Genomic DNA, 26,707 nt, shown 5'->3' with positions numbered 1-26,707 from the left:
TGCTGAACATTTACTTTTAGAAGTAAAATATTGTCCCAGTATAATAAAAGGACTGACATTAAAATGTCAGTGTTTCTAGTTTCATCAGAGTAGATGGTAAGTCCTTTAAATTCTTTAAATTCACATTAGAAGTTTTTTTTTAGTCCAAAGAAAGTTTCCAAAATTCAAGTGTTTCAGGGCAGGAATTTTTAAAAAACACATTTTATCGTGTTAAACTTCAAATCTGTCTACAACATATGTTTATACAGGGTGTACTCTAGAAACCTCTTTTACCTCATTATTCTTTATTATTCATTTACCCCAAAGCTGCAGTCCAGTATAATTTATCTGAAGGAAATCAAGGAGCCATTTTGATTTAAAAAATCCACCATCTTAGTAACGGTAACCGGGACAACGTCTGGTCACCATATACTAATTTGCCCGGGAAAATGTTAACTTAACCTACTGTGCATACTGGCCGAATGAGCTTAAGTTACCTTTAATTATATAGTTGGAAGCGGCACGGTGCATTTCACTTCGCTCCATCCTGGAAAGACTGGGGTGAAATACATCGTTACAGATGTAATCTCTCAAAAGTTGATGATACTCGAAAGTTTTCATTTTTGTGGATGTAGTAGTACTGTGGTCACGTCAGGTGCCGAGCAGTGATAGAAACCGTTAAACTCAACTCTAGTGTTGTTTGTCCAAAGGACTTGCCGTACGTAGCTGTCAGTTTACGCGCATGCGCGGTATAGATCGAGCAGTGATGCCCATGCGTGATATAAATCGGGTAGCGATTCAAATCGGGCAGCAACACATGTCATCAGTCAGAAAGTCTTGCTGGATTTCAACCACCAGGACTACCATAAGAGCAGAATGGAGGAGAACCAGAACCCGGAGCACCTTATCTACAACCCCGGTAAAAGGGAAGAACCAGACTCACCCTCTGCTACCACCGATAAACAGGTCAGTGTTCATGACTTCATGATAAAACCGGCTTCATAACGAGGCTAAAGACACGAGGACGAGTCTCGCGGGTCAATTAAGTAAAAGTACCAATACAGCAATGTAAAAATACTCAATTACAAGTAAAACTTCTGCATGAAAAATCCTACTTAAGTAAAAGTACATTAGCAGTCCCAGTATCTACAGATGGATCCAAGGATCCGAATACATGGAGCACAGGTTTTGCTTTTAGTATACCGGCCTTACAAGTTTCTGTTTAAAGAAGGGCATCAGATCATTTGTCAGTTTTCACAGTCATCAGGATGGTAGTTGCAACAGCATTACAGTGTACAGGTGAGTTACAAGTAAAAAGATTATTCTGTGTACAGTTTTGTCTTCTGCATTAATGTCACTGCCGTCAGTTACACCTCACAGTAGGCGGGATATAGTTATTAGAGGTGCACCATTCAGGAAATTTCACATTTCAATTTGATTCCAATTATCGGGGTCACGATTTGATTCACGAACGATTTTTGATTCAAAACGATTTTTGAATCATAATCAATTCTCAATTCAATACATACATAGATCTGATTCTAGATTGCTGTTTTTAGTTACTCTTTCCATTTGACTGCAGTAGACACTTAAGGTCTCAAGGGAAAAAAAATCATACTGAATCAAATGTAAACATTTACTACTCTGAACTGTCTCTCTCTACTAAGACAAAGGTTAAATGAATACTTAATACAAATATAAAAACGATTGCAAAGATAAACTGCCAAGTGCAAAACTTCAAATAATAAATTCAATTCATACTTCAAATGACAAAATCAAACAAACAATAGTTGCCTGCTACATTCAGCTGCTTTCATCATTCATCAATTCGCCACCTGCTCCACCAGTCTGTACAGCTGTCAATGAAACAAAGGGGAAAGAAGAAGTGAAGTTTCACAGATTGTCTATGAGTCTTACATTTACTATAATGCAACTCTATTTATGGTTTTAGATCACTCACTTTACCATGTCATCTCTCTCTCTCTTTCTCTGTGTGTTTGTCTGTTGTCATAGAAACAAACAGGAAGACAGAGACTCAAACATCACTGCTGTCAGCACTGTGACAAAGCCTTCTCGACATCGAAATATTTAAAGATTCATCAGAAAGTTCATACAGGACAGAAACGTCCAAGCTGTGACCAGTGTGGGAAAGCTTTCAATACAGTCACTCATCTAAAAAGCCACCAACGCATTCACACTGGAGAGAAGCCATACAGATGTAAACAATGTGGGAAAACTTTCTCTCAATACAGTAATCTAAAAAGCCACCAATACATTCACACTGGAGAAAAGCCGTACAGCTGTGAGCAGTGTGGGAACACTTTCACTACAGTCAGTCATCTGATAGTCCACCAACGTATCCACACTGGAGAGAAGCCGTACCGGTGTGAACTATGTGGTAAAAGTTTTACTAACGACAGTAATCTAATAAGCCACCAACGCATTCACACTGGAGAGAAGCCGTACTGGTGTGAACACTGTGGGAGAACTTTCACTACAGACAGTAATCGAAAAAGGCACCAACGCATTCATACTGGAGAGAAGCCGTACTGGTGTGAACAATGTGGGAAAACTTTCACTACAGACAGTACTCTAAAAAGGCACCAACGCATTCACACTGGAGAGAAGCCGTACTGGTGTGAGCAATGTGGGAAAACTTTCTCTCAAGACAGTACTCTAAAACGGCACCAACGCATTCACACCGGAGAGAAGCCGTACTGGTGTGACAAATGTGGGAAAAATTTTGCTCATGGTAGGTCCTTAAAATCCCACCGATGCAGTCACTCAACATCGTGTTGAACATATTTTAGAGGCAGATCAGTGGTGTCCCCCGTCTCTTCATGCCTTTAATAACAGTGTTGTTCTATCCTGAGTTTCTCTACAAACTGAGGTCTGCCAGCTGAAACTTTAGAATCAGTGTCTTTGCCATTAGCGGCCCATGTGACCAATTTTTAAGCTCAGTGCTTGGTTGTAGATTACTTCTACCCTGGAAGCGTTTTCATTTTTCAACTTGAGTTTCATGTTGATCCACATCATAGAATTGCTGAAAGTGTGAGTAGCGTAACATCATCAATGGGGGAAAGTAACAGCATTTAAAGTAACTCAAAGAAAGCTTGAAACTAGTTTAAATGAGTTTAAGGTGGATTCAGGATTTGTTTTTGGTGGTTTTGCAGACAATTGAGTTCAGTTTAATGGTAATTAGATTTTGAAAATGTGCTATTTGTGTTAAGAGAACAATCATTTTTAAATCAACCATTTAATGACAACGAACAAATACAGGTTAATTATTCCAATCAGAAAGAGCCTGAAACATAAATTGTTATCAACTCCCAAGGAGACAAAGAGATTCATAAAGAGGATCTGATTAGAGCGAAACAAGGAATTGTTTTAAGAAACAAGGAAGATTAAGATAAATGCATTTGAAAATAAGTTGATAACAATGAAATTCATTTGAATGTGTCTTAACATTTCATGATGATGCATAATAAGGAGCATCCAGGTACAAATCTGCAGAGATCTGCACAGCCTGTTACATCTCACATTGAATAATGTCAGCATAGTTCACTACCAGTCATATAAATTTTGAGGCAATTAGTTCATAAAATGTCAGAAAAATATGAAAATACCGAAACATGCCTGTTATTTCTTACAGTCTAAGGTGACGTCTTCATGTCTTGTTTTGTCTGATCAACAATCCAAAATCCCCAACTAATTCAGTTTACTGTCATGTGACATAGAAAAGCTTCAAAGGTTCCAGAGATAGTTGAATTGTTGGATTCAACAACTGTGAGGTCAGACAGTTGTGAGATGTTAGGGGAGTTTTCAGACTCAGTGTGACGACCTGACGAATACTTTGTTTGAAGCACACTGAGACTTTAATATCCCTAATCTTTCTGATCTTTGTTCAGTCAGTAGCAGAGTTGGTAAACAAATCATTACAGTCTGAGTCGTCAACACCTCCTCATTGTTCTACTTCAGTGCTGGAATATAACTAACCATGTGTAGCGAAGTACTGTACTGTTGGATCTACCTTTAATGAATAAGACATGATGTAATTTTATATATTTTTTTATGTTTGTAGTGAACAACACTTGTCGCTTTTAGCCAACGTGTTGAAACTTTGTTCTGCTGTTAGAACGAAAAAAAGAACGTTTCCCAAACTTCCATCAGCAGAGACTATATGATGATGCGTCTTCATGGCAACCACAGCTGCTAGGACTGAGCATGAGCTTTTTCTCTAACCAGATGTTTGACAGGTTTTTCTTTTGACTTGTTTTCAGTTTGACCTGAAATGAGAAATATTCACTTCTTCTTTTTCTTCAGCTGTTCAAGTGAAGCTTTAATGAGTTTACTTTTCATTGTTGTTTTATTTCAAAACCTTTTAAAATGTAATCATTGTTAAAACATTATTCTATGAGTCAGATGAATAAATCAGCTGTTTGATATCTGTTTTGGTCATGTTTGTTTCCTGCTGGTGGCGCTAGCTCATAAAAAAAATAACTGCTTCTTGTTTCCTTACTCTGCAAACAAAATCATAAACTGAGTGCACAGATTGATGAACTTAAAATAGATTTTAAAAAACTTTTGGACAGGAACATGAGTGCTGTGTAAAGTGTTCATGGCAGTTACGTGACCTCTGACCTTTAGAGTAGAAGGAGTGGGGGTTAGATTGGTTAATGTATGTGTGCTGTGTTTAACACAGTATATGAGTATGAAAAAACCTGATAAACAGATGACTGTTGACTGAGAAGCAGTGAGTCAGATCAACGGTACAACAGCTTAGTTCTAAATTGTCGATTGAAGTTACAAATCATGAAAGCACCAGGGTTTAAGCAAGTTGATGAAGGTTTTGTACGAATACTTGCTTGCTCCCTGAGGTGGCTTCTGGCGCAGAATGGAGTCCGATGTGCTGGGGTGAGGAGCTGGAGTCTGGATCTGGTAGTAATGAGGGAGTCGGCCAGTCCGGCTTTGAAAAGGTTCCATTGGAAGAGAGCTCCTGGTTTATGCTCTCATGCTCTCCTAGGCTTGATTCTCAACTCATGACTCCAGATTCAGAAGATGCTCTGAGTCACATCTTCATATCTATGAAACACGGTGCACCCACAAGGCCCTCAGCATCATGAAGGACCCCACCCACCCCTGCCACAGCCTCCTCATCCTGCTACCATCCAGTAGGAGGCACCAGAGCATCAGGGCCTCCTATACCAGTCTCTTCAACAGCCTCTTCCCTCAAACTGTGAGGATTGTCAACAGCTGGCACACCAGCCCCAATCCCCTCCCAATACTATAAAAGATATATAGTGAAACACTGAGTGGAGTCATTCTCAAGAATGAGTACTTTTACTTTTAAAGCTTTCAATTTTGTAACAAACACTTTTTATTGTATTGTGTTATTGTATTTTTACTCCACTAAATTTATGTCACAGCTGTAGCTGCTTTTCAGGTCAATATTTTAAATGTAAAACATTAATTGAGACTATGCAACAGTATAAATCTTTTAAATTAGCTCTGCATTCACTATATTAAAATGCTGCAATGAATCAGTACTAATATTCAAGTTTTGGAGTATTGGATCTATTACTGAAAAATAAATATTACAAAACCATTTTGTATAATGAGTACTTTTACTTTTGATACGTTTAGTACATTTAGCAACAGATACTTCTGTACTTTTATTCTAATGTATGTGTACATAAGCATTCATACATTAACAGAAAAGACAAGCAATACAAATAAAATTTAGGTATGAGTTGTTCTTTTGACTGTTTTTCAATAAGTTTCTGATGTTTTTAGTTCATTATTTAAATAAATAAATAGTTGTTTTATTTGCTCAACATTCACTTTTATGAGTAAAATATTGTCACAGTACAATAAAAAGACTGACATTAAAACGTTGTTGTTTCTAGTGTCAGTAGAGTAGAAGGTAAGTCCTTTTAAGTTCTTTAAATTCACAGTAAAAGTTTTTTTAGTCCACAGGAAGTTTCCAAAATTCAAGTTTTTCAGGTCAGGAATTACAAAAAGCACACATTACATGCTGTTAAACTTCAAATCTTTGTGCAACATATGTTTTTACAGGGTGTATTCTGAGAAATTAGTTTATAAAAAACGTCTTTTACCTCATTATTGTTTGTTATTCATTTGTCCCAACGCTGCAGTCCAGTATAATTTATCTGAAGGAAATAAAGAAGACATTTTGATTTTAAAAAAAATCCGCCACCTTAGTAACGGTAACTATGCAGGGCGGGGCTTAGCGAAGGTTCAGTTCATCTCACACGAGCTCCAAGTGACCGCGAGACGCTGTAATATCGCGAGAACACGGAGGTGATATTTTTGACTGGACAGAGAAGCAGTTCCTCAGTCAGAGACAGTCCTGCTGGATTTCTACGTCCAGGGCGACCACAAGAGCAGAATGGAGGAGAACCAGAACCCAGAGCACCTTACCAACAACCCTGTTAAAAGGGAGGAATCAGGCTCACCCTGTGCTACCACCGATAAACAGGTCAGTGTTCATGACTTCATGATGAGACCAAAGACACGAGAACGAGTCACGAGGGTCCATGTGTCTCATTCTGTTGTTTGAAAGAAAAAAATAGAAAACTAAAACACTTCCGGGCTTTGTGTTCACGGAGTTTGTCGGGCGTAAAAACTACAAAAGGTCTCAGTGTTTTCTGGTTTCACCTTGTTGCGAGTAATATGAACAAAGTTAGAAAATAATGTTCTGTTGTTTACTTTAGATTTGCGCATACGCAGTACATCGTAGTAAAATCCCGCCTTTCGCGGGAGCGCGCACAACAAAAGACAAACTGTAATAAGACATTTTAAATGTTTCTGAACAGGATTTCTAGTTAATGTCAGATACTGAGCTTCACTGTGCCTTCAGCGCTGCTAACAGGGGACATGTAGTCCATGTTTCAAACATATCTGCAGTGTTCGAAGAAGTGTTCAGATCCTTAACTTAAATTAAAACATCAATATGATATTAAAATATAATACAAACAATACAGTGCAAAAATGCTCAATTACACGTAAAAGTCCTGTATGGAAAACCCTACTTAAGTAAAAGTATATTATCGGTCCCATACAGATGGATCTGCACACAGGGAGCACAGGTTTTGCTTTTAGTATACTGGCCTTACAAGTTTCTGTTTAAAGAAGGACATCAGATCATTTGTCAGTTTTCACAGTTGACAGGATGGCAGTTGCAACAGTATTACTGTATACAGGTGAGTTACAAGTAAAAAGATTATTCTGTGTACAGATTCATGTTCTGTATTAATGTCACTGCCGTCAGTTACACCTCATAGTATGCAGGATATAGTTATTAGGGTTGCATGATTCAGGGAATCTCACAACTCAATTTCATTCCGTTTCTTGGGGTCACAATTCGATTCATGAACAATTTGCGGTTCTAAACGATTTTTGATTCAAAATCAGTTCTCAATTCAATACATTCATAGATTTGATTCTAAATTGCTGTTTTTAGTTACTCTTTCCATTTGACTGCAGTAGACACTTAAGGTCTCAAGGAAAAAAAATCATACTGAATCGAATGTAAACATTTACTACTCTGAACTGTCTCTCTCTACTAAGACAAAGGGTAAAATGAATACTTAATACAAATATAAAAACGATTGCAAAGATAAACTGCCAAGTGCAAAACTTCAAATAATAGCTTCAATTCATACTTCAAATGACAAAATCAAACAAACAATAGTTGCCTGCTACATTTAGCTGCTTTCATCATTCATCAATTCACCACCTGCTCCACCAGTCTGTACAGCTGTCAATGAAACAAAGGGGAAAGAAGAAGTGAAGTTTCACAGATTGTCTCTGGGTCCTACATTTACCATAATGCAACTCTATTTATGGTTTTAGATCACTCGCTTTACCATGTCATCTCTCTCTCTCTTTCTCTGTGTGTTTTTGAGATTTCCCACAGATTTTGAAAATATGCTATTTGTTTTAAGAGAACAATCATTTTTAAATCAACCAGTTAATGACAACGAACAAATACAGGTTAATTATTCCAATCAGAAAGAGTCTGAAACATAAATTGTTACCAACTCCCAAGGAGACAAAGAGATTCATAAAGAGGATCTGATCAGAGCGAAACAAGGAATTGTTTTAAGCAACAAAGAAGATTAAGATAAATGCATTTGAAAATAAGCTGATACCAATGACATTCATTTGAATGTGTCTTAACATTTCATGATGATGCATAATAAGGAGCATCCAGGTACAAATCTGCAGCGATCTGCACAGCCTGTTACATCTCACATTGAACAATGTCAGCATAGTTCACTATCAGTCATATAAATTTACTATAATGCAACTCTATTTATGGTTTTAGATCACTCGCTTTACCATGTCATCTCTCTCTCTCTTTCTCTGTGTGTTTGTCTGTTGTCATAGAAACAAACAGGAAGACAGAGACTCAAACATCACTGCTGTCAGCACTGTGACAAAGCCTTCACGACATCGAAATATTTAAAGATTCATCAGAAAGTTCATACAGGACAGAAACGTCCAAGCTGTGACCAGTGTGGGAAAACTTTCAATACAGTCACTCATCTAAAAGTCCACCAACGTATTCACACTGGAGAGAAGCCGTACAACTGTGAGCAATGTGGGAAAACGTTCAATACAGTCACTCATCTAAATATCCATCGACACATTCACACTGGAGAGAAGCCGTACAACTGTGAGCAATGTGGGAAAGCTTTCACTAGAAAAAGTCATCTAAAAAGGCACCAACGCATTCACACTGGAGAGAAGCCATACAGCTGTGAGCAATGTGGGAAAGCTTTTACTAGAGACAGTTGTCTGAAAAACCACCAACGCATTCACACTGGAGAGAAGCCATACTCATGTGAGCAATGTGGGAAAACGTTCACTGATTACAGTTGTCTAAAAATCCACCAACGCATTCACACTGGAGAGAAACCATACTGGTGTGAACAATGTGGGAAAACTTTCTCTCAATATAGTAATCTAAAAAACCACCAACGCATTCACACTGGAGAGAAGCCGTACTGGTGTGAACACTGTGGGAGAACTTTCACTACAGACAGTAATCTAAAAAGCCACCAAGGCATTCACACTGGAGAGAAGCCATACAACTGTCAGCAGTGTGGGAAAAATTTCACCACAGCCAGACACCTGACAATCCACCAACACATTCACACTGGAGAGAAGCCGTACTGGTGTGAACACTGTGGGAGAACTTTCACTACAGACAGTAATCTAAAAAGCCACCAACGCATTCACACTGGAGAGAAGCCATACTGGTGTGAACACTGTGGGAGAACTTTCACTACAGACAGTACTCTAAAAAGCCACCAACGCATTCACACTGGAGAGAAGCCATACTGGTGTGAACAATGTGGGAAAACTTTCTCTCAAGACAGTAATCTAAAAAGGCACCAACGCATTCACACTGGAGAGAAGCCGTACTGGTGTGAACAATGTGGGAAAGCTTTCACTACAGACAGTAATCTAAAACGGCACCAACGCATGCACACTGGAGAGAAGCTGTACTGGTGTGAACAATGTGGGAAAACTTATGCTCATGGTAGGTCCTTAAAATCCCACCGATGCAGTCACTCAACATCGTGTTGAACATATTTTAGAGGCAGATCAGTGGTGTCCCCCGTCTCTTCATGCCCTTTATAACAGTGTTGTTCTATCCTGAGTTTCTCTACAAACTGAGGTCTGCCAGCTGTAACTTTAGAATCAGTGTCTTTGCCATAAGCAGCCCAGTTGGATTCCCTAGTTCCCTACCCTAGTTGAATTGTTGGATTCAACAACTGTGAGGTCAGACAGTTGTGAGATGTTAGGGGAGTTTTCAGACTCAGTGTAATGACCTGACAAATACTTTGTTTGAAGCACACTGAGACTTTAATATCCCTAATCTTTCTGATCTTTGTTCAGTCAGCAGCAGAGTTGGTAAACAGGTTTAGATCATTACAGTCTGAGTCGTCCACACCTCCTCATTGTTCTACTTCAGTGCTGGAATATAACTATGTGTAGTCAAGTACTGTACTGTTCAGATCTACCTTTAATGAATAAGACATGATGTAATTTTATATATTTTTTATATGTTTGTAGTGAACAACACTTGTCGCTTTTAGCCAACGTGTTGAAACTTTGTTCTGCTGTTAGGACGAAAAAAAGAACGTTTCCCAAACTTCCATCAGCAGAGACTATATGATGATGCGTCTTCATGGCAACCACAGCTGCTAGGACTGAGCATGAGCTTTTTCTCTAACCAGATGTTTGACAGGTTTTTCTTTTGACTTGTTTTCAGTTTGACCTGAAATGAGAAATATTCACTTCTTCTTCTTCTTCTTCTTCTTCTTCTTCTTCTTCTTCTTCTTCTTCAGCTGTTCAAGTGAAGCTTTAATGAGTTTACATTTCACTGTTTATTTCAAAACCTTTAAAATGTAATCATTGTTAAAACATTATTCTATGAGTCAGATGAATAAATCAGCTGTTTGATATCTGTTTTGGTCATGTTTGTTTCCTGCTGGTGGCACTAGCTCATAAAAAAACAACAGCTTCTTGTTTCCTTACTCTGCAAACAAAATCATAAACTGAGTGCACAGATTGATGAACTTAAAATAGATTTTAAAAAACTTTTGGACAGGAACATGAGTGCTGTGTAAAGTGTTCATGGGAGTTACGTGACCTCTGACCTTTAGAGTAGGAGTAGGGGTTAGATTGGTTAATGTATGTGTGCTGTGTTTAACACACGTGTACCAAAATAAAAATAAAATGTATTCATGGTTTTTAGATTTCAAAAAGGCCTTTGACTGTATTTGGCATGATGGGCTCTTTTGTTGATTATTAGGGAGTGGTATAGGGGGTAAAACCTATGATTTAATTAAAATAATGTATTTGAATAACAAATGTGCAATTAAAATGGTGTAGGAATTTGTGCACTCAAATATCTTAATGATTTTATGGTGTGAATTATGAATTATTATTGTGCACAACTCCACCATGAAATTATCTGTCCAGTGACATAACTCATATTAGAGTAGGTATAATAATAGGGGAATAGTCCTCCTTTTTGGACACACAAGAGAGGTCAATTAGAATTATGATTGTTATTTTTCTTAATTATGATTTTTCAAGGGTATAGGTCTTTTAATGTCAAGTGAGATGCCAGCACAAGAAAACACAAGTTCACTTTTATATATACGTTTATTTCTAATACTACAGCTACAAGTACTAAACACTTCAACATTTTACAAACAAGACACAAGAGGGAAAGGGAAACTGGTACACAAGGCTATGGCTAGTGAATGACTGAAATGCATGATGCAGAGTTATTTATTGTGCAGTTATGAGTATGAAAAAACCTGATAAACAGATGAGCTGACTGTTGACTGAGAAGCAGCGAGTCAGATCAACGGTACAGCTTAGTTCTAAATTGCCAATTGAAGTTACAAATCATGAAAGCACCAGGGTTTAAGCAAGTTGATGAAGGTTTTGTGCGAATACTTGCTTGCTCCCTGAGGTGGCTTCTTGCAGAGAATGGAGTCCGATGTGCTGGGGTGAGGAGCTGGAGTGTGGATCTGGTAGTGATGAGTGAGTCGGCCGGTCCGGCTTTGAAAAGGTTCCATTGGAAGAATGCTCCTGGTTTATGCTCTCATGCTCTCCTAGGCTTGATTCTCAACTCATGACTCCAGATTCAGAAGATGCTCTGAGTCACATCTTCGGACTAGCAAACTGAAAGCTTTCCACTGGCATGGCAGAAAGCAGGAAGAACCAGCATCAAGCAGCCCAAAAGAGCTGCCTAGAAACAGCTTAAAACACAGCCTAAAACAGCAAACAGCAGCTCAAAAACAGCCCAGAGTCTCAGATAAGAGTTTTAAGTTTCAGTCTGCCTGCCCAGAAGGTGCATCCTAGCCAATGCCAGGGGTTATAGAGTTCTGGGGGAGCAGAGTCAGTCCCCTCCTGTTCATGGACAGGCGGGTACAGTTCCTGAATACACTTACTCCATTAATCAAAGTATTTACAATTTAACAATTGCATGATCCTAATTTTTGCAATTTGGATAGTTGCTTTAGAGTTCTGAGAGTGAAACAAGCAGAACAGTACTAAACATGATAGTGTTATCATGGATGATGGGATTATGTTAGTGGTACGTGTCTTGGCTTTAAGGCAGTGGAATAAAAGTCTAATAAACACCTTATCAACATACAACAATAATTGTCCTTAGTCAAAATCTAAAACTAATCCATGAGTTTTACACTCCTCTGGTCTTTGGTCTGACAGCAAAGGGCAGGGGTCCATGCCATTTGAGGGTGTGTGTGTGTGTGTGTGTGTGTGTGTGTGTGTGTGTGTGTTCAGGTAAATGTCTGTGAGTGTCTGTATGTTACTGGGGCATGGCATATTGTGCAGCATGTCTTGTGCCTTTTGCTGGTTTGCCCAGTGATCAGTTCTTGGCTTGGTCACTCAAGTCCTCAAAATCAAAATCCACAGTGGGATTAAAGTTGGTGCCAGTTCGTCTTTATGTGAGACTGGCTCTTAGAGGTGAGTTATAATAACTAATGGTGGGGTTCTTTTATCCAAATGGTACTATCAATTCACACCGTGGTTTGAATTGGTCTTCCTATCTTGCTGGCTCTTGTAGCTTGAAGGATCAAAGATGGTTTGGGTCAGTGGCCTGGTTTGGTGACCATCCAGGAGATGGGGGTTCCTTATCTGATCCTTTCTGTTTGCAGGAGGTTGTTTAGATGGTCTGGTCAGTGAGGAGTTTGGGACTCTCACTTTATTGGCCAGCATTCCTGGGGTGTTGAAGAAAGAGCTCATCTGTTGTTTGAGGCTTGTGCTGTCTGCCTTCAAAACATGCAGGGACTTTATCCTACAATGGAAACAAAAGAGCCATCAAATAGTATCATGGGGTGAAACAGGGCTGCAATTTGAGCCCAACTTTCTTCAACATATATATAAATACATTTGCAGAACAACTGCAAACATTCACAGCTCCTGGTGTGACTCTGCAGGACACAGAGGTCAAATGTCTGATGTTTGCTGATGACCTGGTTCTCTTGTCTCCCTCCAAAGAGGCCTTACAGCAGAGCCTGGACATCCTCCACAAGTTCAGTCAAGCATGGGCACTAACTGTAAAAATGGAGAAGACCAAAATATTGACCTTTGAAAAACAAACCAATTCCCTGAAAAATAAATTCACATTAGGAAATATACAAATTGAGCATACAAAACATTTGACATATTTAGGCTTGAATATCAATTCCACGGGACATTTTGGGATGGCTCTGAATGAGCTGAAAGAGAAGGCAAGAAGGCAATACTATAAAAGATATATAGTGAAACACTGAGTGGAGCCATTCTCAAGAATGAGCACTTTTACTTTTAAAGCTTTCAATTTTGTAACAAACACTTTTTATTGTATTGTGTTATTGTATTTTTACTCCACTAAATTTATGTCACAGCTGTAGCTGCTTTTCAGGTCAATATTTTAAATGTAAAACATTAATTGAGACTATGCAACAGTATAAATCTTTAAAATTAGCTCTGCATTCACTATATTAAAATGCTGCAATGAATCAGTACTAATATTCAAGTTTTGGAGTATTGGATCTATTACTGAAAAATAAATATTACAAAACCATTTTGTATAATGAGTACTTTTACTTTTGATACGTTTAGTACATTTAGCAACAGATACTTCTGTACTTTTATTCTAATGTATGTGTACATAAGCATTCATACATTAACAGAAAAGACAAGCAATACAAATAAAATTTAGGTATGAGTTGTTCTTTTGACTGTTTTTCAATAAGTTTCTGATGTTTTTAGTTCATTATTTAAATAAATAAATAGTTGTTTTATTTGCTCAACATTCACTTTTATGAGTAAAATATTGTCACAGTACAATAAAAAGACTGACATTAAAACGTTGTTGTTTCTAGTGTCAGTAGAGTAGAAGGTAAGTCCTTTTAAGTTCTTTAAATTCACAGTAAAAGTTTTTTTAGTCCACCGGAAGTTTCCAAAATTCAAGTTTTTCAGGTCAGGAATTACAAAAAGCACACATTACATGCTGTTAAACTTCAAATCTTTGTGCAACATATGTTTTTACAGGGTGTATTCTGAGAAATTAGTTTATAAGAAACTTCTTTTACCTCATTATTGTTTATTATTCATTTGTCCCAACGCTGCAGTCCAGTATAATTTATCTGAAGGAAATCAAGAAGCCATTTTGATTTTTTTAAAAATCCGCCACCTTAGTAACGGTAACTATGCAGGGCGGGGCTTAGCGAAGGTTCAGTTCATCTCACACAAGCTCCAAGTGATCGCGAGACGCTGTAATATCGCGAGAACACGGAGGTGATATTTTTGACTGGACAGAGAAGCAGTCCCTCAGTCAGAGACAGTCCTGCTGGATTTCTACGTCCAGGGCGACCACAAGAGCAGAATGGAGGAGAACCAGAACCCAGAGCACCTTACCAACAATCCTGTTAAAAGGGAAGAATCAGGCTCACCCTGTGCTACCACCGATAAACAGGTCAGTGTTCATGACTTCATGATGAGACCAAAGACACGAGAACGAGTCACGAGGGTCCATGTGTCTCATTCTGTTGTTTGAAAGAAAAAAATAGAAAACTAAAACACTTCCGGGCTTTGTGTTCACGGAGTTTGTCGGGCGTAAAAACTACAAAAGGTCTCGGTGTTTTCTGGTTTCACCTTGTTGTGAGTAATATGAACAAAGTTAGAAAATAATGTTCTAGGTTTGAGGACTTTTACGTTCCCCCGCGTTGCGCACGCGCAGTACACCGTAGTGAAATCAGACAGCGCGCACAACAAAAGACAAACTGTAATAAGACATTTTAAATGTTTCTGAACAGGATTTCTCGTAAATGACAGATACTGAGCTTCAATGTGCCTTCAGCGTTGCTAACACGTGGTAGATAGTCCATGTTTCAAACGTATCTGCAATGTTGGAAGAAGGATAGAGATCCTTTACCTAAGTAAAAGTACCAATACAGCAATGTAAAAATACTCAATTACAAGTAAAACTCCTGCACGAAAAACCCTACTTAAGTAAAAGTACATTATCGGTCCCATACAGATGGATCTGAACACAGGGAGCACAGGTTTTGCTTTTAGTATACCGGCCTTACAAGTTTCTGTTTAAAGAAGGACATCAGATCATTTGTCAGTTTTCACAGTTGACAGGATGGTAGTTGCAACAGTATTACAGTGTACAGGTGAGTTACAAGTAAAAAGATTATTCTGTGTACAGTTCTGTCTTCTGCATTAATGTCACTGCCGTCAGTTACACCTCACAGTAGGCGGGATATAGTTATTAGAGGTGCACCATTCAGGAAATTTCACATTTCAATTTGATTCCAATTATCGGGGTCACGATTTGATTCACAACCGATTTTTGGATCATAATCAGTTCTCAGTTCAATACATACATAGATCTGATTCTAGATTGCTGTTTTTAGTTACTCTTTCCATTTGACTGCAATAGACACTTAAGGTCTCAAGGAAAAAAAAAATCATACTGAATCGAATGTAAACATTTACTACTCTGAACTGTCTCTCTCTACTAAGACAAAGGGTAAAATGAATACTTAATACAGATATAAAAATGATTGCAAAGATAAACTGCCAAGTGCAAAACTTCAAATAATAAATTCAATTCATACTTCAAATGACAAAATCAAACAAACAATAGTTGCCTGCTACATTTAGCTGCTTTCATCACTCGCTCCACCATGTCATCTCTCTCTCTTTCTCTGTGTGTTTGTCTGTTGTCATAGAAACAAACAGGAAGACAGAGACTCAAACATCACTGCTGTCAGCACTGTGACAAAGCCTTCACGACATCGAAATATTTAAAGATTCATCAGAAAGTTCATACAGGAGAGAAACGTCCAAGCTGTGACCAGTGTGGGAAAGCTTTCAATACAGTCAGTCATCTAAAAGTCCACCAACGCACTCACACTGGAGAGAAGCCGTACTGGTGTGAGAAATGTGGGAAAACTTTCTCTCACGATAGTAGTCTAAAAATCCACCAACGCATTCACACTGGAGAGAAGCCGTACAACTGTGAGCAATGTGGGAGAACTTTCACTACAGGCAGTGATCTAAAACAGCACCAACGCATTCACACTGGAGAGAAACCGTACAGCTGTGAGCAATGTGGGAGAACTTTCACTACAGGCAGTGATCTACAACGGCACCAACGCATTCACACTGGAGAGAAACTGTACCACTGTGACGAATGTGGGAAAGCTTTCACTATAGACAGTAATCTAAAACGGCACCAACGCATTCACACTGGAGAGAAGCCGTACTGGTGTGACCAATGTGGAAAATTCTTCACTACAGGCAGTGATCTAAAAATCCACCAACGCATTCACACTGGAGAGAAACCATACAACTGTGACCAATGTGGGAAAACTTTCACTACAGACAGATGGCTAAAAAGCCACCAACGCATTCACACTGGACAGAAGCCATACGAGTGTGAGCAATGTGGGAAAACTTTCACTCACGCTAATAATCTAATAATCCACCAACGCATTCACACTGGACAGAAGCCATACTGGTGTGGGCAATGTGGGAAAACTTTCACTCGTGGTAGTTCCTTAAAAAGACACAGATGCAGTCACTCAGCATTGTGTTGAACATGTTTTAGAGGCAGATCAGTGGTGTCCACTCGTCTTTTCATGCCTTTAATAACGGTGTTGTTCTATCCTGAGTTTCTTACTGAGAGATGCCAACTTTAACTTAAGAACCAGCATCTATGCCATTAGCGGCCCATGTCACCAAATTTTAAGCACAGTGGTTGGTCATAGCTCACTTCTACTCTGGGAGTTTTTTCATTTTTCAACTTGAGTTTCATGTTGATCCAAGTCATAGAATTGCTGAAAGTGTGAGTAGCGTAACATTGTTAATGGGGGAAAAGTAACAGCATTTAAAGTAACTTAAAGAAAGCTTGAAATTAGTTTAAATGAGTTTAAGGTGGATTCAGGATTTCGTTCAGGTGGTTGTTCAGACGATTGAGTTCAGTTTAATAGTAATTAGATTTTGAAAATGTGCAATTTGTTTCAAGAGAACAAAATATTTTTAAATCAACCACTTAATGACAGCGAACAATATTTACAGTTAAATTATTCCAATCAGAAAGAGCCTGAAACATTAGCGCTTTTTCAACAACTTCCTAGGAGACGAAGACAATCATAAAGAGGATCTGATCAGAGCGAAACATAGAATTGTTTTAAGCAACGAGGAAAGTTCAAATAAATACATTTGAAAATAAGCTGATGCCAATGAAATTCATCTGAAAATGTCCAACATTTTGTGGTGGTGCATAAAAAAGAAATATCCTGATACAAATCTGCGGAGATCTGCACAGCCTGTTAAATCTGACGTTTAGCAATATCAGCATAGTTCACTATCAGTAATATAGGTTTTGAGGCAACTAGTTGTTCATAAAATGTAAGAAAATATGAAAATACTGAAAAATGTTTATTTCTTGCAGTTTAAGGTGTCGTCTTCAAATGTCTTGTTTTGTCTGATCAACAGTCCAAAATCCACAAATAATTCAGTTTACTGTCATGTGACACAGAAAAGCTTCAAAGGTTCCAGAAATAGTTGAATTGTTGGATTCAACGACTGTGAGGTCAGAAAGGTGTGAAATGTTAGGGGAGTTTTCAGACTCTGTGTGACGACCTGACAAGTACTTTGTTTGAAGCACACTTAGACTTTAATGTCCCTGATCTTTCTGATCTTTGTTCAGTCAGCAGCAGAGATGGTAAACAGGTTTAGATCATTACAGTCTGGGTCGTCCACATCTCCTCATTGTTCAGCTTCAATGTTCAAATGTAAATAAGCGCATGTACTCAGGTACTGCATTTAACTACAATTTAAAGGTACTTGAGTATTTCCAATTTTTGTGACTTCTGCACCATATTTCAGAGGGAAATGTTGTATTTTCTACTCCACTACATGTATTTTACATTTGTAATGAATTTAGATCACTTTGTAGAGATCTGTTTTCATTTTGTAACAAATTCTATGTATTGTATTGTGTTATTGTATTTTTACTCCACTGCATTTCTTTCACAGCTTTAGCCACTTTTCAGATTAACATTTTAAATGTAAAACACTAATTGATACTATGCAACAGTATAAATCTTTAAAATTAGCTCTGCATTCACCATAGTAAAATGCTGCAATGACTCAGTACTAATATTCCAATAATATATAATAAATATTAGAAAATCCATTTTGTATGAGTACTTTTGACATTTTAAGTACACTTTGCAACAAATACTTCTGTACTTTCATTCTAATGTAAGTGTACATAAACATTCATAAATTAATAGAAAAGACAAGCAATACAATTAAATCTTAAGGTATGAATTGTTCTTTTGACTTTTTTACCCAATAGGTTTCTGATGTTTTTAGTTCATTTTTGAAATAAATAGTGGTTTGTTTGCTGAATATTTATTTCAATGAATAAAACATTTTCCCAGTAAAATGAAAGGACTGACATTAAACCATTTCATTATTTCTGGTGTCAGTAGAGTAGAAGGTAAGTCCTTTAAATTCACTTTTTTTTTTAGTCCACAAGAAGTTTCCAAAATTCAAAGTGTTTTAGGGCAGGAATTACAAAAAACACACATTACATCCTGTTAAACTTCAAATCTCTTTACATGTTTTACAGGGTGTATTCTGAGAGATTAGTTTTTTATTTTATTAAGAAACTTCTTTTACTTCATTATTCCTTATTATTCATTTGTCCCAAAGCTGCAGTCTAGTATAATTTATGTGAAGGAAATCAAGGAGCCCTTTTGTTTTTTGTTTTTTTTTAAATCCGCCACCTTAGTAACGGTAACCATGCAGGGCGGGGCTTAGCGAAGGCTCAGTTCATCTCAAACGAAGTTCAAATGACCGCGAGACGCCACAAGACCACAAGAGCAGAATGGAGGTGAACCAGAACCCGGAGCACCTAACCGGCAACCCCGTTAAAAGGGAAGAATCAAGCTCACCGTGTACTACCAACGATAAACAGGTCAGTGTTCATGATTTCATGATAAAACGGCTTCGTAACGAGGCTAAAGACACGAGGACGAGTCTTGAGGGTCCGCGTGTCTCAATCTTGTTTGAAATAAAGTCTGAAAAAAAGGAAACTAAAACACTTCCAGGCTTTGTTTTCATGGAGTTTTCGGGCGTAAAAACTACAAAAGTCTGAGTGTTTCCTGGTTTCACCTTGTTGCGAGTAATATGAACAAAGTTAGAAAATAATATTGTAATGTTTTCTTTATGTTTGCGGTCCCCCGCGCAGCGCATGGCGCATGCGCAATACATCGTATGTAAAATCCCGCCTTTCGCGGGAGCGCACACAACAAAAGACAAACTGAAATCAGACATCTTAAATGTTCCTGAACAGGATTTCTAGTTAATGTCAGATACTAAGCTTCACTGTGCCTTAAGTGCTGCTAACAGGTGGCATGTAGTCCATGTTTCAAACATATCTGTAGAGTTGGAAGAAGTATTCAGATCCTTCACTTAAGTAAAAGTACCAATACAACAATATAAAAATACCCAATTACAAGTAAAACTTCTGCATGAAAAATCCTACTCAAGTAAAAGTACATTAGCAGTCCCAGTATCTACAGATGGATCCAAGGATCCGAATACAGGGAGCACAGGTTTGCTTTTAGTATACCGGCCTTACAATTTTCTGTTAAAAGAAGAACATCGGATCATTTGTCAGTTTTCACAGTCGAGAGGATGGCACTAGCAACAGCATTACAGTGGATAGATGAGTTACAAGTAAGAAGGTTATTCTGTGTACAGATTTGTGTTCTGCATTAATGTTACAGCAGTCATTTACACCTCACAGTAGGGAGACTATAGATATTCAGATATATGAAATGCTGTGCATATTTGAAAATATGAATTTTATGATAACATGTATGTGGATATCAGTACACTCAGTAAATCTGAAGCAAAAGGAATAATCAAAAGAAACATCATTTTGACACAGGTGTGAGCGAGACAGACATGTCTCACCCTGCAGAAAATTCTCATCCTCGCACTGTTGAGATTTGATGTTTCGCCAAGACAGAAGAAGTTGCTATAACTTTATTGTAAATGCTCCCAGGTCTGAAAACATCTAGATGCCTGTGACAGAAGCCCTTCAACTTCGCCACGCCCTGACGTGCGCAAGGGTGCGAAGGCCCGTTCATCGCTGCTTGCAGCTTTAATTAACATGATGATTTCTTAAGCTGTTAAAATGTTGACCTCAGTAATTGTACCTTAACGAAATGAATGAGACACCTACAAAAAGCCAAGAGAGGAAACTCTTTTCATAATTCAAAAATGATGGTCAGGTGGGGTCCAAGAAAGTCACCGTTATTTTCAAAGCCCAATGTTGACATGTATGGACACTATGTAGGATCTCATTATTGATTGCATTTACTCCTCCATTTGCAGCGCTTTACATTTATTAGTCGTCTCTACTTCACTCCAGAAAAAAATGGCAAAAATGTACTCAAATTCTGATGTTAGCTGTACTAGATCTATTTATCAATCTGTCTGCAATTGTCTGATTGTTTTGTTTTTCTCATTTTTTTGACTGTCAATGTTCATGTTTCATTTTACTGAATGGGGAAAAACTAATACTGTTTACACAAAGGTCAGGAGAGGTCTAGATATCCTGACTTAGTCTGTGGCAAGCTTCAAACACTGTGGGTCCTACATTTACCATTAATGTAACATTTTATAGTTTTAGATCACTTGCTCCACCATGTCATCTCTCTCTCTCTTTCTCTGTGTGTTTGTCTGTTGTCATAGAAACAAACAGGAAGAAAAGGACTCAAACATCACTGCTGTCAGCACTGTGACAAAGCCTTCACGACATCAAGACATTTAAAGATTCATCAGAAAGTTCATACAGGAGAGAAACGTCCAAGCTGTGACCAGTGTGGGAAAGCTTTCAATACAGTCAGTCATCTAAAAGTCCACCAACGTATTCACACTGGAGAGAAGCCGTACTGGTGTGAGAAATGTGGGAAAACTTTCTCTAACGATAGTAGTCTAAAAATCCACCAACATATTCACACTGGAGAGAAGCCGTACAGCTGTGACAAATGTGGGAAAGCTTTCACTACAGACAGTAATCTAAAACGGCACCAACGCATTCACAATGGAGAGAAACCGTACAGCTGTGAGCAATGTGGAAGAACTTTCACTACAGGCAGTGATCTAAAAATCCACCAACGCATTCACACCGGAGAGAAACCGTACAGCTGTGAGCAATGTGGGAGAACTTTCACTACAGGCAGTGGTCTAAAAATCCACCAACGCATTCACACTGGAGAGAAGCCGTACTGGTGTGACCAGTGTGGGAAATTCTTCACTAGAGGCAGTCATCTAAAAAGCCACCAACGCATTCACACTGGAGAGAAACCGCACTACTGTGATGAATGTGGGAAAACTTTCACTATAGAGGGTAATCTAAAACGGCACCAACGCATTCATACTGGAGAGAAACCATACAGCTGTGAGCAATGTGGGAGAACTTTCACTACAGGCAGTGGTCTAGAAATCCACCAACGCATTCACACTGGAGAGAAGCCGTACTGGTGTGACCAATGTGGGAAATTCTTCACTAGAGGCAGTCATCTAAAAATCCACCAACGCATTCACACTGGAGAGAAACCGCACTACTGTGATGAATGTGGGAAAACTTTCACTATAGAAGGTAATCTAAAACGGCACCAACGCATTCATACTGGAGAGAAACCATACAGCTGTGAGCAATGTGGGAGAACTTTCACTACAGGCAGTGATCTAAAAATCCACCAACGCATTCACACTGGAGAGAAACCATACAACTGTGACCGATGTGGGAAAACTTTCACTACAGACAGATGGCTAAAAAGCCACCAACGCATTCACACTGGAGAGAAGCCGTACGAGTGTGAGCAATGTGGGAAAACTTTCACTCATGGTAGTTCCTTAAAAAAACACAGATGCAGTCACTCAGCATCGTGTTGAACATGTTTTAGAGGCAGATCAGTGGTGTCCACTCGTCTCTTCATGCCTTTAATAACGGTGTTGTTTTATCCTGAGTTTCTCTACAAACTGAGAGATGCCAACTTTAACTTAAGAATCAGCATCTATGCCATTAGCGGCCCATGTGACCAATTTTTAAGCACAGTGATTGGTCATAGCTCACTTCTACTCTGGGAGTTTTTTCATTTTTCAACTTGAGTTTCATGTTGATCCAAGTCATAGAATTGCTGAAAATGTGAGTAGCGAAACATTGTTAATGGGGGAAAAGTAACAGCATTTAAAGTAACTTAAAGAAAGCTTGAAATTAGTTTAAATGAGTTTAAGGTGGATTCAGGATTTCTTTATGGTGGTTGTTCAGACGATTGAGTTCAGTTTAATAGTAATTAGATTTTGAAAACGTGCAATTTGTTTCAAGAGAACAAAATATTTTTAAATCAACCACTTAATGACAGCGAACAATATTTACAGTTAAATTATTCCAATCAGAAAGAGCCTGAACCATTAGCGCTTTTTCAACAACTTCCTAGGAGACGAAGACAATCATAAAGAGGATCTGATCAGAGTGAAACATAGAATTGTTTTAAATAACAAGGAAAATTAAGATGAATGTATTTGAAAATAAGCTGATGCCAATGAAATTCATCTGAATGTGTCCAACATTTTGTGATGGTGCATAAAAAAGAACATCCTGGTATAAAGCTGCAGAGATCTGCACAGCCTGTTAAATCTGACACTGAACAATGTCAGCATAGTTCACTATCAGTATTATAAGTTTTGAGGAAATTAGTTGTTCATAAAATGTCAGAAAATATAAATATGTCTTGTTTTGTCTGATCAACAGTCCAAATAATTCTCTTCTGTCAGTTTCCTGTTACTGTTTACTGATAAATACTTTGTTTGAAGCACACTTGGACTTTAATGTCCCTGATCTTTCTGATCTTTGTTCACTCAGCAGCAGAGATGGCAAACAGGTTTAGATCATTACAGTCTGAGTGGTCCACATCTCCTCATTGTTCTGCTTCAGTGCACAAATGTAAATAAGCACATGTACTCAAGTACTGCATTTAACTACAATTTAAAAGTACTTTACTTGAGTATTTCTAATTTTTGTTACTTCTACTGCACCATATTTCAGAGGGAAATGTTGTATTTTCTACCCCACTACATGTATTTTACATATATTCTTTATATTTGTAATGAATTTAGATCACTTTGTATAGATCTGTTTTCACTGTGACATTAAAGGATCGTTTTCTGTCGATCACAGTAAAGAAATTTGTAACAAATACTTGTATACTTGTACAGTATAAATCTTTAAAATTAGTTCTGCATTCACCATATTAAAATGCTGCAATGAATCAGCACTAATAATAAATATTAGAAAACCACTTTGTATAATAAGCACTTTTGACTTTTTAAGTATATTTTGCAACAAATACTTCTGTACTTTTATTCTAGTTTAAGTGTTCATAAACATTCATACATGAATAGAAAAGACAAGCAATACAAATAAAATGTTAAGGTATGAATTGTTCTATTGACTTTATTTCAATAGGTTTCTGATGTGTTTAGCTGATTTTTTTTTAAATAAATAAATGAGGGTTTGTTTGCTGAATATTTACTTTTATGAGTAAAACGTTTTCCCAGTCAAATAAAAGGACACATTAAACCATTTCATTATTTCTAGTGTCATTAGAGTAGAAGGCAAGTCCTTTAAATTCCTCAAATTCACATTTTAAGATTTTTTTAGTTCACGGGAAGTTTCCAAAATTCACGTTTTTCAGGGCAGGAATTACAAAAAACACATAACATCCTGTTAAACTTCAAATCTTTCTACAACATATGTTTGTACAGGGTGTATTCTGAGAAATTAGTTTATAAGAAACTTCTTTTACCTCATTATTCTGTATTATTCTTTTGTCCCAAAGCTGCAGTCCAGTATGATTTATCTGAAGGAAATCAAAGAGCCATTTTGATTTTTTCTTTTCTTTTTTTTTTTTTAATCCGCCACCTTAGTAACGGTAACTATGCAGTTCATCTCAAACTAAATTCAAATGACCGCGAGATGCTGTGAGGTCGCGAGAACACGGATGTGATGAACAGGAACGAACAAATACAGGTAAATTATTCCAATCAGAAAGAGCCTGAAACATAAATTGTTACCAACTCCCAAGGAGACAAAGAGATTCATAAAGAGGATCTGATTAGAGCGAAACAAAGAATTGTTTTAAGCAACAAGGAAGATTAAGATGAATGCATTTGAAAATAAACTGATACCAATGACATTCATCTGAATGTGTCTTAACGTTTTGTGATGATGCATAATAAAGAGCATCCTCCGCTGTTAGGACAAAAAAAAACTTTTCCCAAACTTTTAGGAAACAACAAAAAATTAGTTTATCTTTCATCCTTCCATCATGACTTTGCCTTTCCATTAAGCAGACAGGTTATTACTTTCTTTTTCATTATTACTATTTTAATTATGTTAATTGGAAGTTTAAACACGGAACCACTTCAGACTGAAGAAGTCAAACGCATCATGAAATCACTAACAAGGAGGTTATGGTTTCATTTTAATTAATTTAATCTAAACAAGAGGTTGGAGAGAGCTGAAGGAGGCTGTGATGTCTTTGGTGCCAATGATGTCAGAGGTCAGACTAGGATTCCATACAAACTGTATTTTAATCCTCTTTGGTCTGACTTCAAACGGCAGGGGTCCATGCCATTTGAGGGTGTGTGTGTGTGTGTGTGTGTGTTTGTGTTCAGGTAAATGTCTGTGAGTGTCTGTATGTCACTGGGGCATGGCATACTGTGCAGCATGTCTTGTGCCTTATGCTGGTTTGCCCAGTGATCAGTTCTTGGCTTGGTCACTCAAGTCCTCAAAATCAAAATCCACAGTGGGATTAAAGCTGGTGCCAGTTCATCTCTATGTGAGACTGGCTCTTAGAGGTGAGTTATGATAACCAATGGTGGGGTTCTTTTATCCAAATGGTTCTATCAATTCACACCAGGGTTTGAATTGGTCTTCCTATCTTGCTCTTGTAGCTTGAAGGATCAAAGATGGTTTGGGTCAGTGGCCTGGTTTGGTGACCATGCAGGAGATGGGGGTTCCTTATCTGATCCTTTCTGTTTACAGGAGGTTGTTTAGATGGTCTGGTCAGTGAGGAGTTTGGGACTCTCACTTTATTGGCCAGCATTCCTGGGGCGTTGAAGAAAGAGCTCATCTGTTGTTTGAGGCTTGTGCTGTCTGCCTTCAAAACATGCAGGGACTTTATCCTACAATGGAAACAAAAGAACCATCAAATAGTATCGTGGGGTGAAACAGGGCTGCAATTTGAGCCCAACCTTCTTCAACATATATATAAATACATTTGCAGAACAACTGCAAACATCCACAGCTCCTGGTGTGACTCTGCAGGACACAGAGGTCAAATGTCTGATGTTTGCTGATGACCTGGTTCTCTTGTCTCCCTCCAAAGAGGCCTTACAGCAGAGCCTGGACATCCTCCACAAGTTCAGTCAAGCATGGGCACTAACTGTAAAAATGGAGAAGACCAAAATATTGACCTTTGAAAAACAAACCAATTCCCTGAAAAATAAATTCACATTAGGAAATATACAAATTGAGCATACAAAACATTTGACATATTTAGGCTTGAATATCAATTCCACGGGACATTTTGGGATGGCTCTGAATGAGCTGAAAGAGAAGGCAAGAAGGCAATACTATAAAAGATATAAAGTGAAACACTGAGTGGAGTCATTCTCAAGAATGAGCACTTTTACTTTTAAAGCTTTCAATTTTGTAACAAACACTTTTTATTGTATTGTGTTATTGTATTTTTACTCCACTAAATTTATGTCACAGCTGTAGCTGCTTTTCAGGTCAATATTTTAAATGTAAAACATTAATTGAGACGATGCAAAAGTATAAATCTTTAAAATTAGCTGTGCATTCACTATATTAAAATGCTGCAATGAATCAGTACTAATATTCAAGTTTTGGAGTATTGGATCTATTACTGAAAAATAAATATTACAAAACCATTTTGTACAATGAGTACTTTTGCTTTTGATATGTTTAGTACATTTTGCAACAGATATTTCTGTACTTTTATTCTAATGTATGTGTACATAAGCATTCATACATTAACAGAAAAGACAAGCAATACAAATAAAATTTAGGTATGAGTTGTTCTTTTGACTGTTTTTCAATAAGTTTCTGATGTTTTTAGTTCATTATTTAAATAAATAAATAGTTGTTTTATTTGCTGAACATTTACTTTTATGAGTAAAATATTAAATATGTTGTTGTTTCTAGTGTCAGTAGAGTAGAAGGTAAGTCCTTTTAAGTTCTTTAAATTCACAGTAAAAGTTTTTTTAGTCCACAGGAAGTTTTCAAAATTCAAGTTTTTCCAAGTCAGGAATTACAAAAAGCACACATTACATGCTGTTAAACTTCAAATCTTTGTGCAACATATGTTTTTACAGGGTGTATTCTGAGAAATTAGTTTATATGAAACTTCTTTTACCTCATTATTGTTTATTATTCATTTGTCCCAACGCTGCAGTCCAGTATAATTTATCTGAAGGAAATCAAGAAGCCATTTTGATTTTTAAAAAAATCCGCCACCTTAGTAACGGTAACTATGCA

General features: G+C 37.6%; 1 protein-coding gene and 1 long non-coding RNA gene across 13 annotated transcripts in view; one reads left to right on the top strand and one right to left on the bottom strand.

Annotated features, from left to right (window-relative positions):
* Positions 1-26,707, top strand: part of LOC122974121 (zinc finger protein 239-like) — a 45,909-nt gene that overhangs the window by 15,980 nt on the left and 3,222 nt on the right. The window contains exons 1-3 of one of the 10 annotated variants that reach the window (XR_006400238.1): positions 375-945; positions 1,993-2,869; positions 16,737-17,300. Coding sequence is in view for 8 of the 10 variants with exons in the window: in XM_044342033.1 (XP_044197968.1) it covers positions 14,426-14,515; positions 15,780-16,629; positions 20,840-22,015 (2,116 nt within the window). In the remaining 2 variants the exon portion in view is untranslated. Of the gene's footprint in view, positions 1-374; positions 946-1,992; positions 2,870-4,114; positions 4,425-9,156; positions 10,479-14,306; positions 14,516-15,779; positions 16,630-16,736; positions 17,301-18,857; positions 19,043-20,829; positions 23,669-26,707 lie in introns of those variants that run through there. The other 9 variants (XM_044342029.1, XM_044342033.1, XR_006400237.1 and 6 more) reach the window with 9 other exon arrangements.
* Positions 12,805-26,672, bottom strand: LOC122974301. Of its 3 annotated transcripts, none has more exons than XR_006400299.1 (4): positions 26,586-26,672; positions 23,949-25,589; positions 13,029-13,110; positions 12,805-12,850 (listed from the first exon to the last, which is right to left on the bottom strand). It is a non-coding gene; the product is annotated as an uncharacterized LOC122974301 (long non-coding RNA). The 3 variants fall into 3 exon arrangements; XR_006400300.1 differs by having other exon boundaries at positions 12,805-13,110; positions 23,949-25,329; positions 25,423-25,589; XR_006400298.1 differs by having other exon boundaries at positions 12,805-13,110; positions 23,949-25,329; positions 25,508-25,589.

Source organism: Thunnus albacares, chromosome 22 (assembly GCF_914725855.1).
Source record: "Thunnus albacares chromosome 22, fThuAlb1.1, whole genome shotgun sequence".
NCBI lineage: Eukaryota > Metazoa > Chordata > Actinopteri > Scombriformes > Scombridae > Thunnus > Thunnus albacares.
This window is presented reverse-complemented; position numbering and strand designations above follow the sequence as displayed.